The sequence below is a fragment of the Furipterus horrens genome, unplaced genomic scaffold, assembly GCF_987537825.1.
Source record: "Furipterus horrens unplaced genomic scaffold, mFurHor1.1.pri manual_scaffold_3, whole genome shotgun sequence".
In the NCBI taxonomy this organism is placed as follows: Eukaryota; Metazoa; Chordata; class Mammalia; order Chiroptera; family Furipteridae; genus Furipterus; species Furipterus horrens.
The window spans coordinates 51,202,811-51,222,380 of NW_028327173.1; the positions used below are offsets into that span (position 1 = coordinate 51,202,811).

Below are 19,570 nucleotides of genomic sequence, written 5' to 3' on the forward strand. Positions count from 1 at the left end.
GTGTGTCTTTAAAATCACTTAAAATTCAAACTCTTTTACTGTCTACAGTTCTCAGTATTGATCAATTAAAATTATGTGAAGAATAAAGAATTCCTTATTAATTATAGAATACTGTAAGATGAAAATATTTTGAAGAAGTTAGAAAAATATAATAAACCTTCCAATACAAAAAATAATAATCATTACAACTTCTTCCTAAGCAAGGGGACTGATAGCATTTTATTCCCTGCCAAAAGAATTGTACTTTATTTCACATGGTTGGCCAGGAAATAAAAACTTTTCATTTATTGATTCATTCAAAATATTTATTATTTATCAGTCTTTTATTCAATAAATATAAGTTGAATACAAACTGTGAGCACCCTATATAACATTAAACAAACGTCTTATGTAAGGATGGTGAGAAGCAGTCTGGCATAGGCTGAAACATGGGGATAATGACAGGAGATGCACTTGGAAAAACAAAAAGTGGATAAATAGTGACTGGCATTACACACCATGCTAAAGATCCAGGATAATAACAGAATATAAAATTTCATCGTAAAGCGAACTCAAATAAGCAACGTCACTGGGCAATTCCTTACATGACATTTCATTAGAACAATGTCCTATAGGTTTTTTAATGCATGTAAATTGGTAGCAGGGATGTAAAGAGAAAACTGTAACTTAGTCAAAGAGTGCACATAATTGGGGATACTTCTCCCTTATCACACCTAATCCATAATTTCTTTTTTAATCTTTACTCGAAGATATGTTTTATTGGTTTTAGAGAGAGGAAGGAAGAATAACAGAGAGAGAGAGAGAGAGAGAGAGGAACATCAATGTGAGAAACATCGATTGGTTGCCTCTCCTATGCACCCCAACCAGGGATCAAACCACAACCTAGGTACGTGCCCTGACCGAAACTCAAACCAGCAACCTTTTGGTGTATGGAATGATGCTCTAACCATCACCACCACCTGGCCAGGGCAGCCATATTTTTAAAGGCAAAAGAGTTGCTCCAGACAAGACTACTAATAATTCTAAAACAATTTTACACCTAAGTATTCACATTTTTACAAATTATTCTTTTTCAAAAGCAAAGAATACAAAATAAGTAAAATAAAACAAAAAAACACTTACTTCCCGTTTTCAGCAGATATATATTCTTCCCACGTAATAGTGTTCTGAGGAGGAGGGGTAAGGGATTGTCTTCGAACCGGCTGCCAAAAAGAAAAAATAAAGAGGGAGAAGAAAAGGGAAAGAAACAGAGACACACATATACAGTAAGAGACACAGAGAGAGAGAGACAGAGAGACAGAGAGATGGAGAGACAGAGAGGAAGGAAGGGAAAATAAGACATTTTTTAAAATATAAAAACATACAATAAACTATTTAAACTACTGAGCTGTTTCATCTCTGCAACATAATGCTTTAAGAATTTATTCCAAGATAGTTCCATGGTGATTTAAGCTCTATCAGTAATATTTATTATCAATTTAAAAAATCTCAGATAAGAAGATAAGTTATCAAGTAATAAGTCCATTCATTCAATGTTTTAATCTTCTAAAATGTTCCAGCATTAGGCTAGATAACAAACATGGGAACTACAGAGAAATATAAAAATTAACCCTGACTTCAAGGAAGTTTACAATTCAAAGAAAAAAAAAATACAGACATGAACAGTTAATCAGAAATATAAAATATTATATGATCAAAGGCCAAATAAGCTTACAAAAAAAATTAGTACAGGAGTTCAGAAAAGAGAGCAATCTTCCATGGATAATAAAATTCAGACTAAGGGACTGGGGCTCAGATATACATGAAAGTAAAACAGAGGTAGATTGTTTATTTGATCAACAACACTGGTAAAGGTCATGTCAGATTTTAAAACTTACACCTTGTCTTTCTTAAATATGAATTTGGATCACCATAGGGAAGGAATAACAGAGCAAGAACAGCTTGTGGTAAGCCTCATAGAATCAAAACCTGTCTTTGCTAGTTCTAGTTTTTTGACTTCAGATAGATTAATTACTTCAAATCTCATATTCCTTTCTGTACAATGGAACAATGACACTCATTAGATCACTGTAATAATTGAATGAGATAAATAGAAAATACTTAACATAATGCCCATGTTAACAACAACTCCAATGTTTTAAACAAACATAAATAAAAAAGAAAACTTGTTGAGGTGCATATGAAATCAGTTTTTAACCTATAGAAGCTGAATTTGAGTTTACGGCACTCCATTCAGATTAGGCACTGGAGAATTCTCTGTAACTCTCCAATACAATGTTTTGTTATAATCATACTAATTAAAGTACATACATTTGAGTAACTAACTGATGTTTACATGACTCACAAGTTCAGAGCAAATATCAATTTCCACACTCAATTTAATTTTATATTACCAGCTGTGACAAGCAGCCATTAATTTTTAATATTGGTATATTATATGTTTTTTAAACTTAATTAAGATTTTAAATACAGTTCACCATTAAAATGGGATTGTCTCATGAATTTGATAGGTCCCTCCCTTTACTCTTTGATGACCTATTTTTTAACTGTGCATGTTAATTTAAATGTATCTTTCCTAAAAAGTTTATTATTTAAGTTTAAAAGAACTGTATTCTCAAAATTATCTACAAAATGCCTACAAATATATCTTTTCTCTTTTAATGCCCACTGTCAAATATAATTAAACTAATATCATTTCCATGCTGCTCTGTGTTTGTAAATTCTATTTAGGAGAGAAAAAAAACAAGACAGGTATTTGTATTTTTTTTTATAATTAGACATCAATTCCGTTTTCAGGTTCTTTCATCCTGCACCTTGCCAGATTCAACCAAATCAAATTATATGTATAGGTGAATATTTGATAGAATTAATATTTTCTTTAATTTATTGTTTATAATTGAATTCCAAAATAATTCAAGTGTAATTCATCAGTTCTTCCCTATCAAAAGTCCAAACAATATACGAGGATAAATGAGGTCTGTCCAGAAGTTAACCAGCCATGTAATATGAAAAATAGAGACATTTACTGAAGAAGGTGCAAGATACAAGATACAATGCACATAGGTCAATGACACCTCAGTCCCCTTCAAAGTAGGCACCTTGGGACCTCACACAGTTCTCCCAACAGCCATCAGCTGCCCCGAATCTCATCAACAGTCTGAAATCTCTTCCCTTTCAAAGGTGATTTTAGTTTTGGGAAAAGCCAGAAGTCACAGGACACTAAATCTGGGCTATAGGGGGTCTGCGTCACCTGGGTGATTTGATGTTTCACCAAAAAACTCTGCACAAGATGTGATACATGAGCAGGCACATTGTCATGATGAAGCTGCCGGTCACCAGTTGTCCATAGCTGTGGCTTTCTGAATCATCCAAATTGTTTCCGCAGAGGAATGTTCAAACATAACACAAATCTGATACAGATTCGTTATTCTATACTCAGTTCTATTTTGAATGTGACAGCCACACAGTACACATGCTCACTCAAGGCATCTACTGCCCCCATTGAATAGTACAGTGAAGTCATCATTGATCATGCATGCGTATTCCAGTCCACTCCCCTTGGCTACCAGGTTACATCAATGTCCCACAAACCATTCTCATTATATTAACAATGGCTGGGCCTTTTCCGGACAGACCTCATACAGACGGTAAATAAGCACATGAAAAGATGATTAACTGAACATCATTAGCCTTAGGAAACTGCAATAAAACCACATGAGAGATGCCTTTTGATCCACTGATCCCACTTCTGGGGACATATCCAAAGGAACCCAAAACAATAATTTGAAAGAACATAAGCACCCCTATGTTCCTTGCAGTGTTATTTATAATCCCCAAGATATGGAAGCAGCCCAAGTGTCCATCAGTGGATGAGTGCATAAAACAACTATGAGACATTTACACAATGGAATTCTACTCGGCCCACCCCCAAAAAGTTTTACCCTTTGCAACAGAATGGATGGACCTGGAGAGCATTATTCTAAGTGAAATAAGCCAGTCAGAGAAAGACAAATATCATATGACTTCACTCATATATGGATTCTAATGAACAAATGGAACTAACAAGCAAAACAGAGACAGACTGATAGATGGAGAGCACATGATGGCTAGTGGGTAGGGGCACATTACAGGATGGAGGGATCAAAAAGGAAAAAGGACTCATGAACATGGACTACAGTGTGGTGATTGCTGGGGGAGGGGAAATAAGGAGACTAAATGGCAATAGAAAAAAATACAACAAAGATTAATTTTTTTTTAAAACCCACATGAGATAGCACTGTACACTACCTTTTATGGACTGAATGTTTGTGTCCCTTCAAAATTCATGTGTTGAAGCCCAAACTCCCAATGTGATGAGGTTTGGAGGCAGGTCCTTTGGGTGGTAATTGGGCTTATATGCAGTCATATAGTGGGGCCTCATGATGAGATCAGTGTAGTTACAAGATGAGGAAGAGACCAGAGCACTCTACCTTGTGTGAGGACATAGCAAGAAGGCAGCCCTCTTCAAGCCTGTAAGGAAGCCCTCAACTGGGAAGGGAATATGCCAGCACCCAATCCTTGGATTTCCCAGCCTCCAGAACTATGAGAAATAAATTCCTATTGTTTAAGCCATCCACTCAATGGTATTTTGTTATGGCATCCCAAGAAGACTAAAGCACTATCAGAATGGGTAAAATAAAAAAAATTGTGACAATAGCACCCTAGCCAGGTCACTCAAGTTGGTTGGAGCATCATCCCATACACCAGAAGGATGTGGGTTCAATTCCCAGTCAGGGCACATATCTAGGTTGCAGTTTGATCTTGGGTCGGGATACGTACAGGAAGCAATGGATCAATGTTTCTTTCTCACATCAATGTTTCTCTCTCTGTTTCTCTCTCTCCCCCAACCCCATCCTCTCTCTATAAAATCAATAAACATATCATATCCTCAGGTGATGATATTTTTAAATATATATATTTTTGTGTTGTTGTTCTATTAGAGTCGGATAAGGATTTAAAAAATTATATTAAAATTAAAAATTGTGAAAATAGCAAGTGCTGGCCAGAATGCAGAGAAATAATCACTTATACACTGCTGGTTGGAATACAAGATGGAAAATGTTTATCCCAAAGAAATGAAGACCCATGTATACATAAAAATCTATATGTGAATGTTATGGCAGCATTATTCATAATGGCCAAAAACTGAAAACTACCCAAATGTCTTTCAACAGATGAATAATTAAAGCAAGCTATGGTACATTCACACCATGAAACACTACTCAATAATAAAAACAAACAAACTATTGATATACACAACTTGAATAAATTACCAGGGAATTAACCTGAGTGAATAAAAAGCCAATCTCAAAAGGTTCACATGCAATATCTGAAATGACAAAATGAAAGAAATGAAAGAACACATTAGTGGGGCCAGGGGTAAAGGACAGAGAGGGGCAAAAGGGCAAGCAGGTGTGCTTATAAGAGAGAAACAGGAGGGATCCTGTGGTGGTGGAAATATTCTGTATATTGACTATAAATGCCAATATCTGGGCTGTGATGTTACAGCACAGTTTTACAAGATGTTGCCATTGGAGGAAACTGGGTGAGGCATACATGGGATCTCTCTATTCTACATATATAAGCCTACCATTATCTCAAAATAAAAAGTTAAATAAACAAAAACAAAGCAGGCTTTTATACAGAAACTAATTAAGCTATAGATTCAATATCATACTAATCAAAATTCCACCAAGTGTTTTATCTTTTGTAGAAATTGGCAAGTTGATTTAAATATTCATCAAACTGTAAAGTTTGCCCTGACTGGGTAATTCAGCTGGCTGGAATATCATCTGGTGCACCAAAGGTTGTGGGTTCAATCCCCAGTTGAAGTGCGTGCAGGAGGCAACCAATCGGTGTTTCTCTCTCACATTGATGTCTCTTCTCTTTCTCTCTTTCTCCCTCACCCCCTTCCTCCCTCTCCTCCTTCTCCTTCTAAAAATAATAAAAACATACCCTCCAGTGAGGATTTTAAAAATCTGTAAAGTTCAAGGGGCTATGATTTACATGGGAACTGTTTTCTTTGATTTCTTACCAAAAGTCAAAAATCTTTATGTTATTTAATTCATAATACTTTATTGTATTATATAGCTATCTGAAATTAAGCTACATCTTAATTTCAATGTTCAAAACTATTGCTTATTAAAATGCTATTTAAAGACACCTTTAACAATTTAAGTACATGAAGTTACAATCTCTGCCCTAAAGAAGACTAAGTAGTATACCGTAAGTTTAAATATAGATAAATCAGACAATCAGTCAGTAAATGGTCCATGAAATGCTATTCTATACAGTTTTTTTTCCACGTACCCATCCCAAATGATTTGCTGACAAAATTAAGCAAAAGGAGCAATAACCACCAGAATGAAATCATTTTTAAAAAATAACTCTTAATAAAATTTAAATCACAGTGTAAGTCCAAAGAAATGGCCTTTTTGTCTGGTCAACAATGGGTGAGGGGGGCATCTTTGTCAAAATTTCCTCTCCCAATTCATTTCTATTTTCTGAGCATATCATATCCTGTATCTCCTAGTGATCAAGATCTTAGTAAACATCAGGTGGCTTCTGAAAAATTAACGTCTGGTGAAGCTCTTCTCAATCCCAAAGCCAAAAGAAAAATGAGAGTACAAAGAGGATCTGGCAGGAAGGGTACAGGATCACACTCAACTAACAGGATCTCAATTTTAATTTAAACATTTAATGGGGATTCTCAAACACTTTACATCCTGGACTTATTTAATTGAACCATGGCTGCTGATTCACTCAGTACATGAACTTCCTAAAGATTCAGATATTCTCCTGGCATATACACACAGTATTACCATGAATTAGCTGGAACTTGGCATACTATTCTGAAATGTCTATCTCTCCCTAAAGCATAATCTGGCACACAATACCATAAGGGGAGAGTAAACATTCAAGAAATGCAAGCCTCCTCATAGTAGCTTTTAATCTTTTTACAAATGTGATTCACATTTTATACCACAAACCAGAAAGTACACATATGCATACTTACACAACACATAAACCCCGACACTATTGTTTCATCAAGTAATAATAACCCACAGTGTGTGTGATGTGCTCTGGTTTCTCTCCACTATCTTTATTTAGATTTGCATTTAAAAAGGGGGGAGTCACAAACCACTAAAATTGATTTCATCATCTACTAAGAGGTCCCCATCCTGAAATTTGAAAGGCACTTGTTTAAAATTTAGTAAAATGTTAACATTTGAGAAATCTTAGTGAAGGATATCCAAAAACTGAACTATTTTAGGACTTCTTTGTAAGTTTAAAATTGTCAAAAATAAATAAATAAATTTAAGAATCCAGGCCCTGGCTAGGTGGCTCACTTGGTTAGAGCATAGTCCTAACACGCCAACATTGCAGGTGCAATGCCAGACCAGCGCACATACAAGAAACAACCAATGAATGTATAAATAAGTGGAACAACAAATCAATGTTTCTCTCTCTCTCTCTCCCTTCATCTCTCACTAAAATCAATATATGAAAAACTTTAAAAAAAAGAACCCATCTTTCATCTTATTAGGAAATAAGATTGCAGAGGCAGTTAACATGTCTCTCATACTTTTGTATTTCCTAAGTTCCCCTCCCTTTTCTCTACTGTCACACAATTCTTTGCATGTATGCAGTATGCTTTCAAACATTCTTCAGCATAAATAAAAATTTATGGGACTTTATAAGCTAGAAATGATTTCATAAAGTAAAACTTTATTTAGGCCTTCAACGCAGTCAATTTCACTTGGTGAAGTCGAAAAAAATATATATGCAAAGGAACACGGATTAAAAATTAACACTACATTTTATGCTTATAAAAATGATTTAATCTATTTGTTAGTGAAGCCTCAAAGACCAAGTACAGATTCACAAAAATAAATCACCGAAATGTACTTATATAAACTCACTAAATGACAGGAATGAAATCTAACCCCTCTCTCCTTAGAACATTATAAATTAGAAGTAAAATTATACCTCAAAATTCTGTTCCATTATGTTTCCACCTTTACTCAAGCTCTCCATAATGGCCTTATTTCGAAGAATATCTTCTTCACTGAGATGTTCTCTTCTTTTTCTTGATTCTAAAACAAGTCCATTCACCAGATAAAAGTCTGCCAAAAAGTTTCCTACTCTTTCCTAAAACAAAATCAAATATTCAAAATAATAAAAAAATTAAGTCTGCCTTAGATTTTGAGTTTCAAAGTAATATACATACAGATATACCTGTTTTTCCATAAACATGTAACATTAAGGTGTAAATAAATATTCCTTTGGCACTTGAAATTATCTGAATATCTTATTCATTCTATTAGGTTAAGAATATATAAAATTACACATTACAAATTTGTAAAGAAAATTTAAAACACTGATGTATGGCAGTTAATCTAAATAAAAATACCACATAGAATTCCTTTAGAATTGACTCCCAAGTAGCACGATGCTACCCGAAAACTTTATTTAGCTGATAGTCAAACATTATGAGTAACAAGGAGGGGTCAGGAATAACTAGTGTTCCCATTTTATAGATAGAAAAGAAAGTGGACTAAAAAGAAATAGTCTAAGTCACATAGAAAGCTTCAGTATAACTAGAATGAATCACCTGTTCCAATGCTCTATTCTCTAACATGATCAAACCTTAAGTTACAGTTGCTTGCTGCTTTCAACAAAGAGAGAACAACAGAGCAGTCTAGCTCAGCAACACAGTACAGCACTTTCCATTTGGAACTGGGGACAGGGAAACTCAGGAGGTACAAGGGACATCAAGAAGAGAACTGTTATATTCTTTCAATGAGGTCCTCCTTCAACATCAACCTTTACCCTTTTAACAGACCCAACAGGTGGTTAGAGGTTGAAATGCCTTACTTCAAAAAAACACAATGGAAAACAAGCTTCCCATTTCTACCTGCATGCAAATCACCTGATCTCCATCTTACTACTGTTTTCTGGTATTCCAAAGCTGTGTGTTTCGAGTTGTTTCCATGTCCACCTTGCTTTTGGTGGCCTCCTTACCAGTCAGTCACCAGAAAGCAAAGCATTCTGCACCTGTTTCTACCTACAAAATGGGAACCATAAGCATTACTGACTCCCTCCTTACCTGTCAAAGATTTAAGAAGATCACCTAGATGCTGTTCAAGAACTTTGAGCTGCTTAGCAGTAGCACTAGATGAATAGCAGCTTCAATTTTTATCTTCTCTTGAAGTGATCCTTCTAATGCTGTGCAGAAGAACAGCGTACAAACAAATGACTTTAAGCTGACAAATGGATTGCAGAGTAGGATCTCACAACTGGGAATCCTGTAATGCTATTTTTTGCCAAATAGGCTTAGAGAGGAAAGTTGATGAGCCTAGATCTCAGAGTGAGGATTTTTCTGTGGTTGTGAAATACTCAGATGATAATTAGCTGTTTTTGAAATCTTATAATAAAAAAGCACTTATTAAAAGTATACCATCATAATAATAAAAATTTTAAGTGTATAGTTCCCATAATTCAGCCATTTTATTTCTTGCTATCTATAACAGACACTGCAAAGGAATGTAAAAGAATGATAAATGCAACATCATTCATAATGGCAGAAAACTGGTCGCAAATGTGTGTTCATTCATCTAAGCATCCAGAAATAAGAGACTGGATAAATTATAATATACCCATGCTGTGGAATACTATGCAGTTGTTAAAAAGAATAAGTAACAATACTAATAAGAAAAAGCTCCTAAGACATACTAAAGAGTGGGGGAGGTGGTTTGAAAAAAAAGATAGATGTAATATGACACTTCTTGAAAAAATAAACATCAACAACTAAGGCTACAATATTACTAAATGGATACATATTTATGGGAAGTATAAAAAAAGGTCTGAAGGATATACAAATGGATAACCTTGCAGAAGGGTTTGTGAGTAGTGGTCAAGCTGTATGTGTAAGGTTGTATGGTGGTTAATTTTATGTCAACGTGGCAAGATTATGATGCCCAATCATTTAGTGAAACACCAGTCTTGCAGGCCTTAAGAGTAAAGCCTGTTTCCTGAGGGAAAGGCAATCCTTCCTCAAGACTACAACAGAGAAACCATGCCTGAGATTCCAGCCTGCAGATTTCAGACTCAAGACCACATCAACTCTTCCCTGAATTTCTAGCCTGCCAGACTGCTCTATAGATTTCAGATTTGTCCTTCATTTACATGAGCCAATTCTTTAAAATAAATGAATCTCTCCCTATTCCTCTCTCCTTCTCTTTAAACATCTACATTTCTATATAGGAGATCTCTATATCTCTATACCTATAGCTATAGCTATGTATCTCTATGGCTATATCGATATAGGTAGATATTTAGAAAGAGAGAGCTCTCCTACTGTTTTTGTTTCTCAGAGAACCCTGACTACTAGGACAAGCTGTTTTTGTTTTTTCAATAATATTATATTCATCTCTAGTGTATGTAATATAAGATAAAAATAATTTTTAAAAGCAGTAAGTCCTGGCCCTTACCTGATCTGGTTACTTATTCTTGATTTTAAAATTTTAGAAAATGCTACTTCATGTGTCTAATTTTTAAAATTTTGAGTATATTTTGAACATTCTGATGTAACTTCTTGTTGACAGGCAAAACAGTGATTATGGAAAACATTTCCAATTTACTAAGGGGAAATCTCCATTAAGACTGAATTTAATGATGGTGTTATAAAAATGTAAATATATTTAATTTTAAGTATATGTGTATGTGTATATATATATATATATATATATATATATATATATATACTGAAAAACAAATACTGGATAAGTAAATAGTTTAGAAGTCTAAAAGTACAAAGAAAAAAGGTCCAAGGACATGAACTCAAAAGCACATGCCTCTTTGTGGTCTTCCTACAGAATAAAGCATTAGAAATGTAATGGAACCATAACAATGCACCTAACAAGAATCTTTTCCAACAGAATTCAAATGAGTTAGTGGGGAGAAGGGTTTAAGGGGACTAAATGGTAATGGGGGAAAAATACAATTTTAAAAAAAGGGAAAAAAAGGAATCTAAATGAGCTAAACTTTCTCTCCTGGCTTCTATAAGAATATTTTCCAACCATTACAATTATAAGTAACCAACCATTGTAATTCACTACGTGGATTCAAAGTGGAGAGAATAAACTACTTGAAGACAATTCTTCCTGCATTTTCATCACATTATTTTGGCTACATTAAATACTAAATAATTTTTAAAGTTTAAAAATCTAGATTTGTACATACTGTTTTATCTTCCCGAAAGAGCCATCCTGTTTGGGCACGTGTGAAAGAAATTGATTTGGTTGATAGAGTTGCAGAGTAAATATCACTACTCATTAAAATGTCAACCTCTTCTTCAGTTTCCATCTCTGATTCCTGGGGTGGGGGTAAAAGTTAAATATAAGAACCTAGGTTTTCAAAGGTTATTAGCATGACATATGAAAATAACAAAATGTTATAAATTTCTAAAAAGGAAACAAAGATATTCTTAAAAAATGTTAAGTGCTACTTATTCTAAAAACAATAACAGAATTTTAAACTATATATACCTAAATAAATTAGAATTATGACTAGTTATGAATCTATAAATACAGGACACATGAAATATAGTACTCTTATGTGTACTATTATAGATATGGAATGGAACCAGAATGAGATTATTCCATTATAGAAATACAAAATATGGAGGTAAATTTTAAAAGATTACTTAAAGAATTAAGTTTACAGGTCAGAGGTAAAATGGCCGTATGAAGGTTTCACTTTCTTTCAACACAGATGACTCTTACTTTAGTTCTTTTTCATCCAAAGACCCACCACTATCATTTGAGCCTGTCTTTCCCAGCAGTTCTAAGTGAAAGGGGGGGAAAAAAGGGAGGGAGGGAAGCAGTGAAGGAGAGAGGGAGGGAGGAAAGAAAGGAAAGCAATCCAGAAGAAATCTTCTCTATATACCTTGTAGAAAAAAAAAAAAATCCATAAATATCCTATGATTTCTAAACTTAATAAAGTAGCCTTACTTCAGGTTTCATTTCTGCATATTCTCCAGTGTTGACACATAATGAGTGATCAAAAATATTTTTTAGCCCTAGCTGGTGAGGCTCAGTGAACTGAGCACCGGCCTGCTAACTGAAATGTCACCAGTTCACTTCCCAGTCAGGGCACATGCCTGCATGGGAGGCCAAGTCCCCAGCTGGGGACCTATGAGAAGCAACCAATTGTTATTTCTCGCACACATCAATGTTTTTCTTCTTCTCTTTCTCCTTCCCTTCTTCTCTCTCTAAAAATAAATAAAAATAAAATAAAATATATTTTTTAGATTAGAAAAAAAGCTTAGTGGTTGCCTCAGACACAGAAGACAAATGATCAGGTACAGAAGGGTAACTGAGCAGGTATAAGATGAGGTTCTGTTCTTAAGAGGCCAAGAGAGAGCCTCTGATAAGCCTCTGATATTTAGGACCAAAAGTCAAGATGGTAGTGTATGCAGACATGGCTCGCCTCTTTGCACAACCACATTAAAATTACAACTAAAATATAGAACAACCATCACTCAGAACCATCAGCAATCAAGTTGAACGGATGTCTGACAACTACAGAATAAAGAAACCACAACCATTGGCACAGGTAGGAGGGGTGCAGATGTGGAACAGGCTGGTCCCGCACTCATGTGTGTAGCGCATAAAAATTCAGGAGGGATACTCGGGAGCAAGGAGTCCCAGCCCAGAGTTCCAGTGACAGGAAGATAAGTCCTCACAACTTCAGTGAAGAAATTGCTGGAGCCCTAAGCAGTTCCTCTTAAAGAACTTACACACAAACTCACTTACTTAGACTCACTCCCTCTGAGCTCCAGCACAGGGGTAGCACCTTAAAAGCCACAAGTAGCATAAAAGGAGGAACTGTAGTGTCTGACATCCAGGCAAGCAGAGGCCATTGTCCCTTTTCTAAACCCTCCCCACAAAGAGCTTGAAAGCAGGTGTCATATCTCAGACTCCATCAACCTGGTTGGCACTGTTTGATCCGCCTTGGAGATCCCCAGAGACTCTGCCCCACCCAATTCACTGGCCCACCCAAGCTATTTTTCCATATGAATGGCTGGTCTTGGCCCATGCTGCACAACTTCCTGAATCCTCTGAAACAAGCAACATCTGGCCTCAGTGAGCCTCAGGCCTGGCACAAGTAGCAGCCAGCCTAGATTCACAACTTGGCTTTGCCTGGGAATCTCCAAGCCCAGCACAAGTAGCAGCCATCTCAGATAGCTTTATAGGTCAGGCAGGGGGCCCCAAGGAAAACACAGGTGGGGGCTGACCTTGGCCTGCACCACCCAGGAAACTCCAGGGCAAGCACACTGGACAGCTACAGACCAAGCCAGAGCACCAACACCCTGCCCCCTGCACAGCTGATCCTCCACAGAGGGTGGAGGTTGGTGGTCAGTGGTCACAGGCAGTCCCTGCAACTGACTGGTCTGGGTAAATCCCTCCCATTGGTCTGCCAACAACAACCCAAGCTCAACTACAAGAGGGGGTACTCAGCACACACAAAGGGCCATGCCTTGAGTACCCAGCTTGGTTGATAGGGGGAGCTGTGCCACTGGACCCTACAGACACAAACCACATTAGGCCAGACTACCAGACATGGAGTCAAAGCAACTCTACCCAATACATAGAAACAAAAACAGGAGACTGCCAAAGAAGAGACAAAGAAACAAGGCTCAAATGAAAGAACACATAAAAACTCCAGAAAAAGAGCTAAATGAAATGGAGACAAGCAATCTATCAAATGCAGAGTTTAAGACACTGATTATAAAGATGCTCGAGGAACTTAGTGAGGACCTCAAGAGCATTAAAAAAAAAAAAAGATCCAGTCAGAAACTAAGGATATACTAATTGAAATACAGAATAATTTACAGGGAAACAAAAATAGAGTGGATGAAGCTGAGCATCTAATCAATGATTTGGAAAACAAGGAAGCAAAAAACAGCCAATCAGAACAACAAGAAAAAAGAATCCAAAAAAGGAGATAGTATAAGCTGCCTCTGGGACAACTTCAAGAGGTCCAACATTCGCATTACAGGGGTGCCAGAAAGACAAAAGAATGAGCAAGAAATTGGAAATGTAGTTGAAAAGATGGTGAAAGAAAACTTCCCTAATTTGGTGAAGGAAAAAGACATGCAAGTCCAGGAAGCACAGAGTCCCAAACAAGATGGATGCAAAGAGGCCCACTCCAAGACACATCATAATTAAAATGCCAAAAGTTAAAGATAAAGAGAGAATCTTAAAGCAACAAGAGAAAGTAAGTTAGTTACCTACTGGGGAGTTCCCATAAGACTGTCAGCTGATTTCTCAAAAAAAACTTTGTAGGCTAGTAGGGGTTGGTCAGAAATATTCAAAGCCATGAAAAGCAGGGACCTACAGCCAAGACTGCTCTACCCTGCAATGATATCGTTTAGAATCAAAGAGCAGATAAAGAGCTTCCCAAATAAGAGAAAACTAAAGGAGCTCATCATCACTAAACCATTTTTATATGAAATGTTAAAAGAACTTATTTAAGAAAAAGGAGATCAAAACTAAGAACAATAAAATGGCAAAAATACATATCAACAATTGAATCTAAAAAACAAACTAAGCAAAGAAGAACAGAGACAGAATCATGGATGCAGAGTGTTTTGAGGGTTGCCAGATGGGAGGGGGTTGGGGGAGAATGGGTGAAGAGGTGAGAGGATTAAGAAGTACAAATAGGCCTTGCACGCCTTCCTCCAAAGAAGCCTTTTTTTTTTTTCCTAATGTGGGACATTGAAAAATTAATCCCTGCCTTTTGTCATCTAGTAGTTATGGATTGAATGATGCCTTTTAACCCTGTTGCCAAATCTGTTGCCCCTAGAATACAACAAGGATGCCAGCCTGTTAAACCGAGCACGCCATTGCCCGGGGACAGCCCACTGACCTGGAGTCTGCACGATCCTTCCCCATGTGGGAAGGCCACCCTCCCCTCCACACCCCCACTCTTATTAGGGATTTCTGGACCCAAGGGTAGGTAGGACTACGACCATGTCCAGCTTGAAGCAGCTAAAGGAGCACGAGATCTTCGCCCATTGTCTTTTATAAGATTATAAAGGGTCTTAAGTCTGAGAGGGGGGAATTGTTACAAAGCAGGGGTCCCCACCAAAAAATAAACAAATAAATAAATTTTTTAAAAAAGAAGTACGAACAGGTAGTTACAGAATAGCTATGGGGATGTTAAGTATGGTATAGGAAATTGAGTAGCCAAAGGACTTATATGCATGACCCATGCACATGAACAATGGTGAGGGAATTGCTTGAGGGAGTGGGGGGGTGCTGGGTGGAAAAAGGCAAAGGGGGTAATATCAGGACAACTCTAATAGCATAACCAATAATTCTTTTAAAAAATGAAGTAAATAAACTTTTAGAACAGAGCTTTTCTATAAATCGTAGACTGATCTAACCACGTCATTGAAAAAAAGTTAATTACATTCATTCAACAAATTTATTACACAATTATACTTATATATGCACATTAGAATAAACAAGTATTTCCTGCCTTAAGGATTATTGCTCAAAATCCAGGTTTTCTATAATATTTTAGGCATAAAATATACCCATATACATACCATAAACACTGGTCCTTTGGTGATCTCATCAATACTATAATATCAGCTAATATTTACACTAGTAACCTTAATCTCTAGCTTCTTTTTCAGTACCATATTTCCAACCTACCTATACCTAGTTAGGTATGCTGTTGTCATTTAATATGCAAGACATCAAATTCTGTAATAAATATAAGTCTAGAATAAAGATCAGCAAAGTATGGCCAAATCCACTCCACTACCTGTTTTCATAAAGTTTTCTTGGAATATAGCTATAATCATTTCTATACATATTGCCTATGGCTGCTTTTATACTAATTACAGCAGAGTTGAGTAGTTGTGACAGAGATCCGATGGCATGCAAATATATCTAAATGCCTAAAATATTCATTATCTCTACCTTTACAGAAAGGGTTTGCCAAACTGGCCTAGAATGTATTGATGTTGCATTAGGAACCAGATTGTACTAAATGAACCCCATAACCTTGAGGAGCTTAACCCAATAGAGGAAGAAAGCCACATAAACAAATACAGCAGAAGAAGCTCTATGGAACCAAATTCAGTGGAAGCATAAAGGAAACAATGGTCACCTGACAGGGGGAGAAGTGACACTGAGCAGGTGCCCCACAGGTGTAAGGGTGCAAGAAGAAGAGCATTTCAGGAAGTAAAACAATGTGAACAAAGAAATGAAGTGCTGAATAGCCTGGCATATCTGAAAAAATTTCAAAGAGTTCATTATTAGGGTATCTAAGATAACAAAGTAAGAAAAAGGTTGGAAAAGTGAGCAAAAGCCTGATCACAGAAGGAACCATATCATGCTAAGAAATTTGGATTCCACTCTTTTGGTATAGGAAACTTTTAAAATGTCAAAGAAGGCAGGTTTCATGAATTTTTTTTTCAATGTTCAGTCTATCTCCAATAGGTCAGATAATTTAGAAGCAGACAAGAAGGGGGCCAGGAAGATCATTAGACTTGTGATAGTCAGTTGAAAGATAATATCTAAAGCAAGGCACCACCCTGACCGGTATGGCATTGTTCCACAAAGTTCCGGAAAGGTCGCTGGTTTGATTCCCAGTCAGGGCACATGCCTGGGTTGTAGGTTCAGTCCTCAGTTGGGCCGTATAAGAGAGGGAGCCTATGGCTGTTTCTCACATTAATGTTTCTCTCCCTCTCTCTCCCGCCCTTACCCTCTCTCTAAAAACAAATAAAAACAATTTTTTTAATTAATTAAGGCAATGGCAGTATAAATTTAAAAAGGGATACTTATAAAACATAGGGAGACAGAAATAACCACACATGTTCTCTAATTGGAAAACATGTCAAAAATAACTCCCAGTTTTCTGGTTGAATAGAGAATGATGTCATTCACCAAAAAAAACAAAATGGAACAAAGGGTAGGTTTGAAGGGAAAATAATGAGTTTAGCTTTAGGGAAGCTAAATTTTGAAGTAACCTGGGAGACATACACGATATCCCATTAGATATTTAAATAGATAAGTCTTCACTCAGAAGATCTATCTGGGATACAAATATATACTTTGTGAATGATCAACATATAGGAGGTAGTCAGAGCTATGAGAATAGAAGAGATTATTCTGCCAGTTTGTAAAAATGAAAACTATATTAGAGGCAAATCAAAATTCAAGAGGTGAGTAGAGAAAAAGGAAGAGGCAAAGGAAAATAAGATGAAGAGGGGAAGAGAACAATTGACCAAAGTCAAATGACAAGGAAAAGAAAATTTTAAGAATCAAGTTATCAATAAAAGAAAATACTTTAGAGAAGTCTAATAAGAAAGGGTTGAAACAGGTGCACTGATTTTAGGAATGGACTCAAAATGAGCATCATCCCAAACCCCAAACCTATTTCCTTTTTCCCACTTCTACCAGTGGAACCACCATCATTCCACTCTTCAAGATAGAATCACTACACTCACCTACAAATCCTTCCAATTCTTAATTCACTCAGTCTACTAGCAAGTCCAATTATTTCATTCTTGGAAATGCAAGTCATAATTTCTCTTTTTTAATAATTCACTACCCCATCCTAGTCAAGATCCTCATCACCTCTCAAATGTATAACCATAAAAACTTCTCACGTAATTTCCCTGTCCCCAATCTCTTCCTTTTCCCAATTTATTCTTTATACTAGCTATGTGATCTTCAAGATGTCATTTAGCATCTATCTATCAGCCTCAATTTTCTCATGTGTAAAGTGAAGATGATAAAAGTATTTACTCGGACAGGTTATTTTAAGAATTTAATGAAAAGTATTTTTTAAATTAAAGTACTTAAATAATAGTTCCAATATGCTGCCAATTAATGCTTAATGTAATACAGTGATACCTCGGCTAACAAGTGACCCAGCTAACGAATTTTTCGGCTAACGGAGATTTTTTTCACTGTTTTCAGACTTGGCTAACAAATGTCTTAGTGGATGCGTGCGCTAACATAAAGCAGCAAACATGAACGGTCGGGCCATTCCGGGAGCTTATCTTTTCCACCTGTATGTGTGTGGCAAAGAAATGAGGTGACCACATCACACAGCGGAGATCCACCAACCCAACTGGGCTGTCCACGTTGGAGACAGTGAGGAGTGAGACGCCTGATAACTTAAGCTGCTTCGGGTTTGATGACTGTACTGTAATAGTGTAAAGATCGTCAGTTTTTCATTCTGCTTTCCATTCTGCTTCATCCATTTGGGTAGCTGTTCATCTCAACCTTTGGTGAGTTTTTGCCCTTTATTGTGTGCTTTTTACTATTTTATAAAACTTATCTTTAAATAGAGAGCAGCATCCAGAACGAATTAAATGATTTTCTATAGAAACCTACGGGAAATTACATTTCAGCTAAAGAAGATTTCAGCTAACAACTGTGATTCCAGAACGAATTATCTTCGTTAGCCGAGTTATCACTGTACTAATAAATGATAGTAATTGATATACACTACCAGTACAGTACCACTATTCATACCCCCTAACAATGTCTAGCATTTATTAGGTCCTTGATAAATGTTTAAGAAAGTAAGAGAGGGGAGGAGGGAAAGTCAAAGAAATACATATGTTTCAATTCACTTAAATTACTTCTGGATTATATCAATACCTTGTTTAAGAACCTATGACTCTGTTACCAACTACAGCAGATCCTAAATTATCTTATCTACCTTTCAAGACCTTCCATAAACCATGTTCCCATACTCAATAAGAGAAACCTTCACTGCAGTCAGATCTCTTCTGTGTTTCCCCCAAACACCAATCTTATTCCCACTTCCCTGACTTTACTCACCCTGTGTGCTCCACAAGGAATACCTTCTCCTCTTCCCATCTAAATCTTCATCGTTCAGTGCCCGTTAGGAAACTACTTTTCAATAGTACACGTACAAGGTAACTAAGGTCTCATCAATAGATATGGTAGTAGGAAGGTCTAATCTAAGAAATGTTGAGGAAGGAACCATAAGATGTGGTGAATGACAATATGGGGAACTGAAGTGGTGAAAAATAAAAACAAAATAAAAAAAAATAGTGACAAAACAAATGTTGACTAAAAAAAATTTCGTAAAACTATCAATGACATAGAGGTTCCAGGAAAGCTTTCTCTTTCCAGATCTCTAAAAGCAGGGAAAGGGGCATTCGGGGAACAAAGGATGAGGATAATGGTGCATGTGGTTTCCACTGATGGCTGTGGAGGCAATGCCAACATGGATTTATGATGTGACAGAAGGAAGATAATTTTGTATGCTAAGAAGGAAAAGATAAAAGAAAGGTAGCCAAAGAGTTAGAAAAAGCTAGAGTACAGAGAATCAAAAGAGGTGCTCCAATTAAGGAGATAGAGATGGTCAGCAACATTTTAAAAGGAGCTTAGGTAGCAAGATAATAAATGGTGAAAGGGCCAGCACAGGTTCAACGTATGAGAACTAAGGGAAAATGGAGTTCATTTAA

General features: G+C 36.4%; 1 protein-coding gene across 2 annotated transcripts in view; it reads right to left on the reverse strand.

Annotated features, from left to right (window-relative positions):
- ANKRD13C (ankyrin repeat domain 13C) overlaps positions 1–19,570 on the reverse strand; it is a 93,137-nt gene that overhangs the window by 21,324 nt on the left and 52,243 nt on the right. For both annotated transcript variants that reach the window (XM_090269610.1, XM_090269609.1), the window contains 3 exons: positions 11,284–11,415; positions 8,029–8,190; positions 1,123–1,202 (listed from right to left, as the gene is read on the reverse strand). In XM_090269610.1, coding sequence (XP_090125736.1) covers positions 1,123–1,202; positions 8,029–8,190; positions 11,284–11,415 — 374 coding nt within the window. The remainder of the gene's footprint in view (positions 1–1,122; positions 1,203–8,028; positions 8,191–11,283; positions 11,416–19,570) is intronic.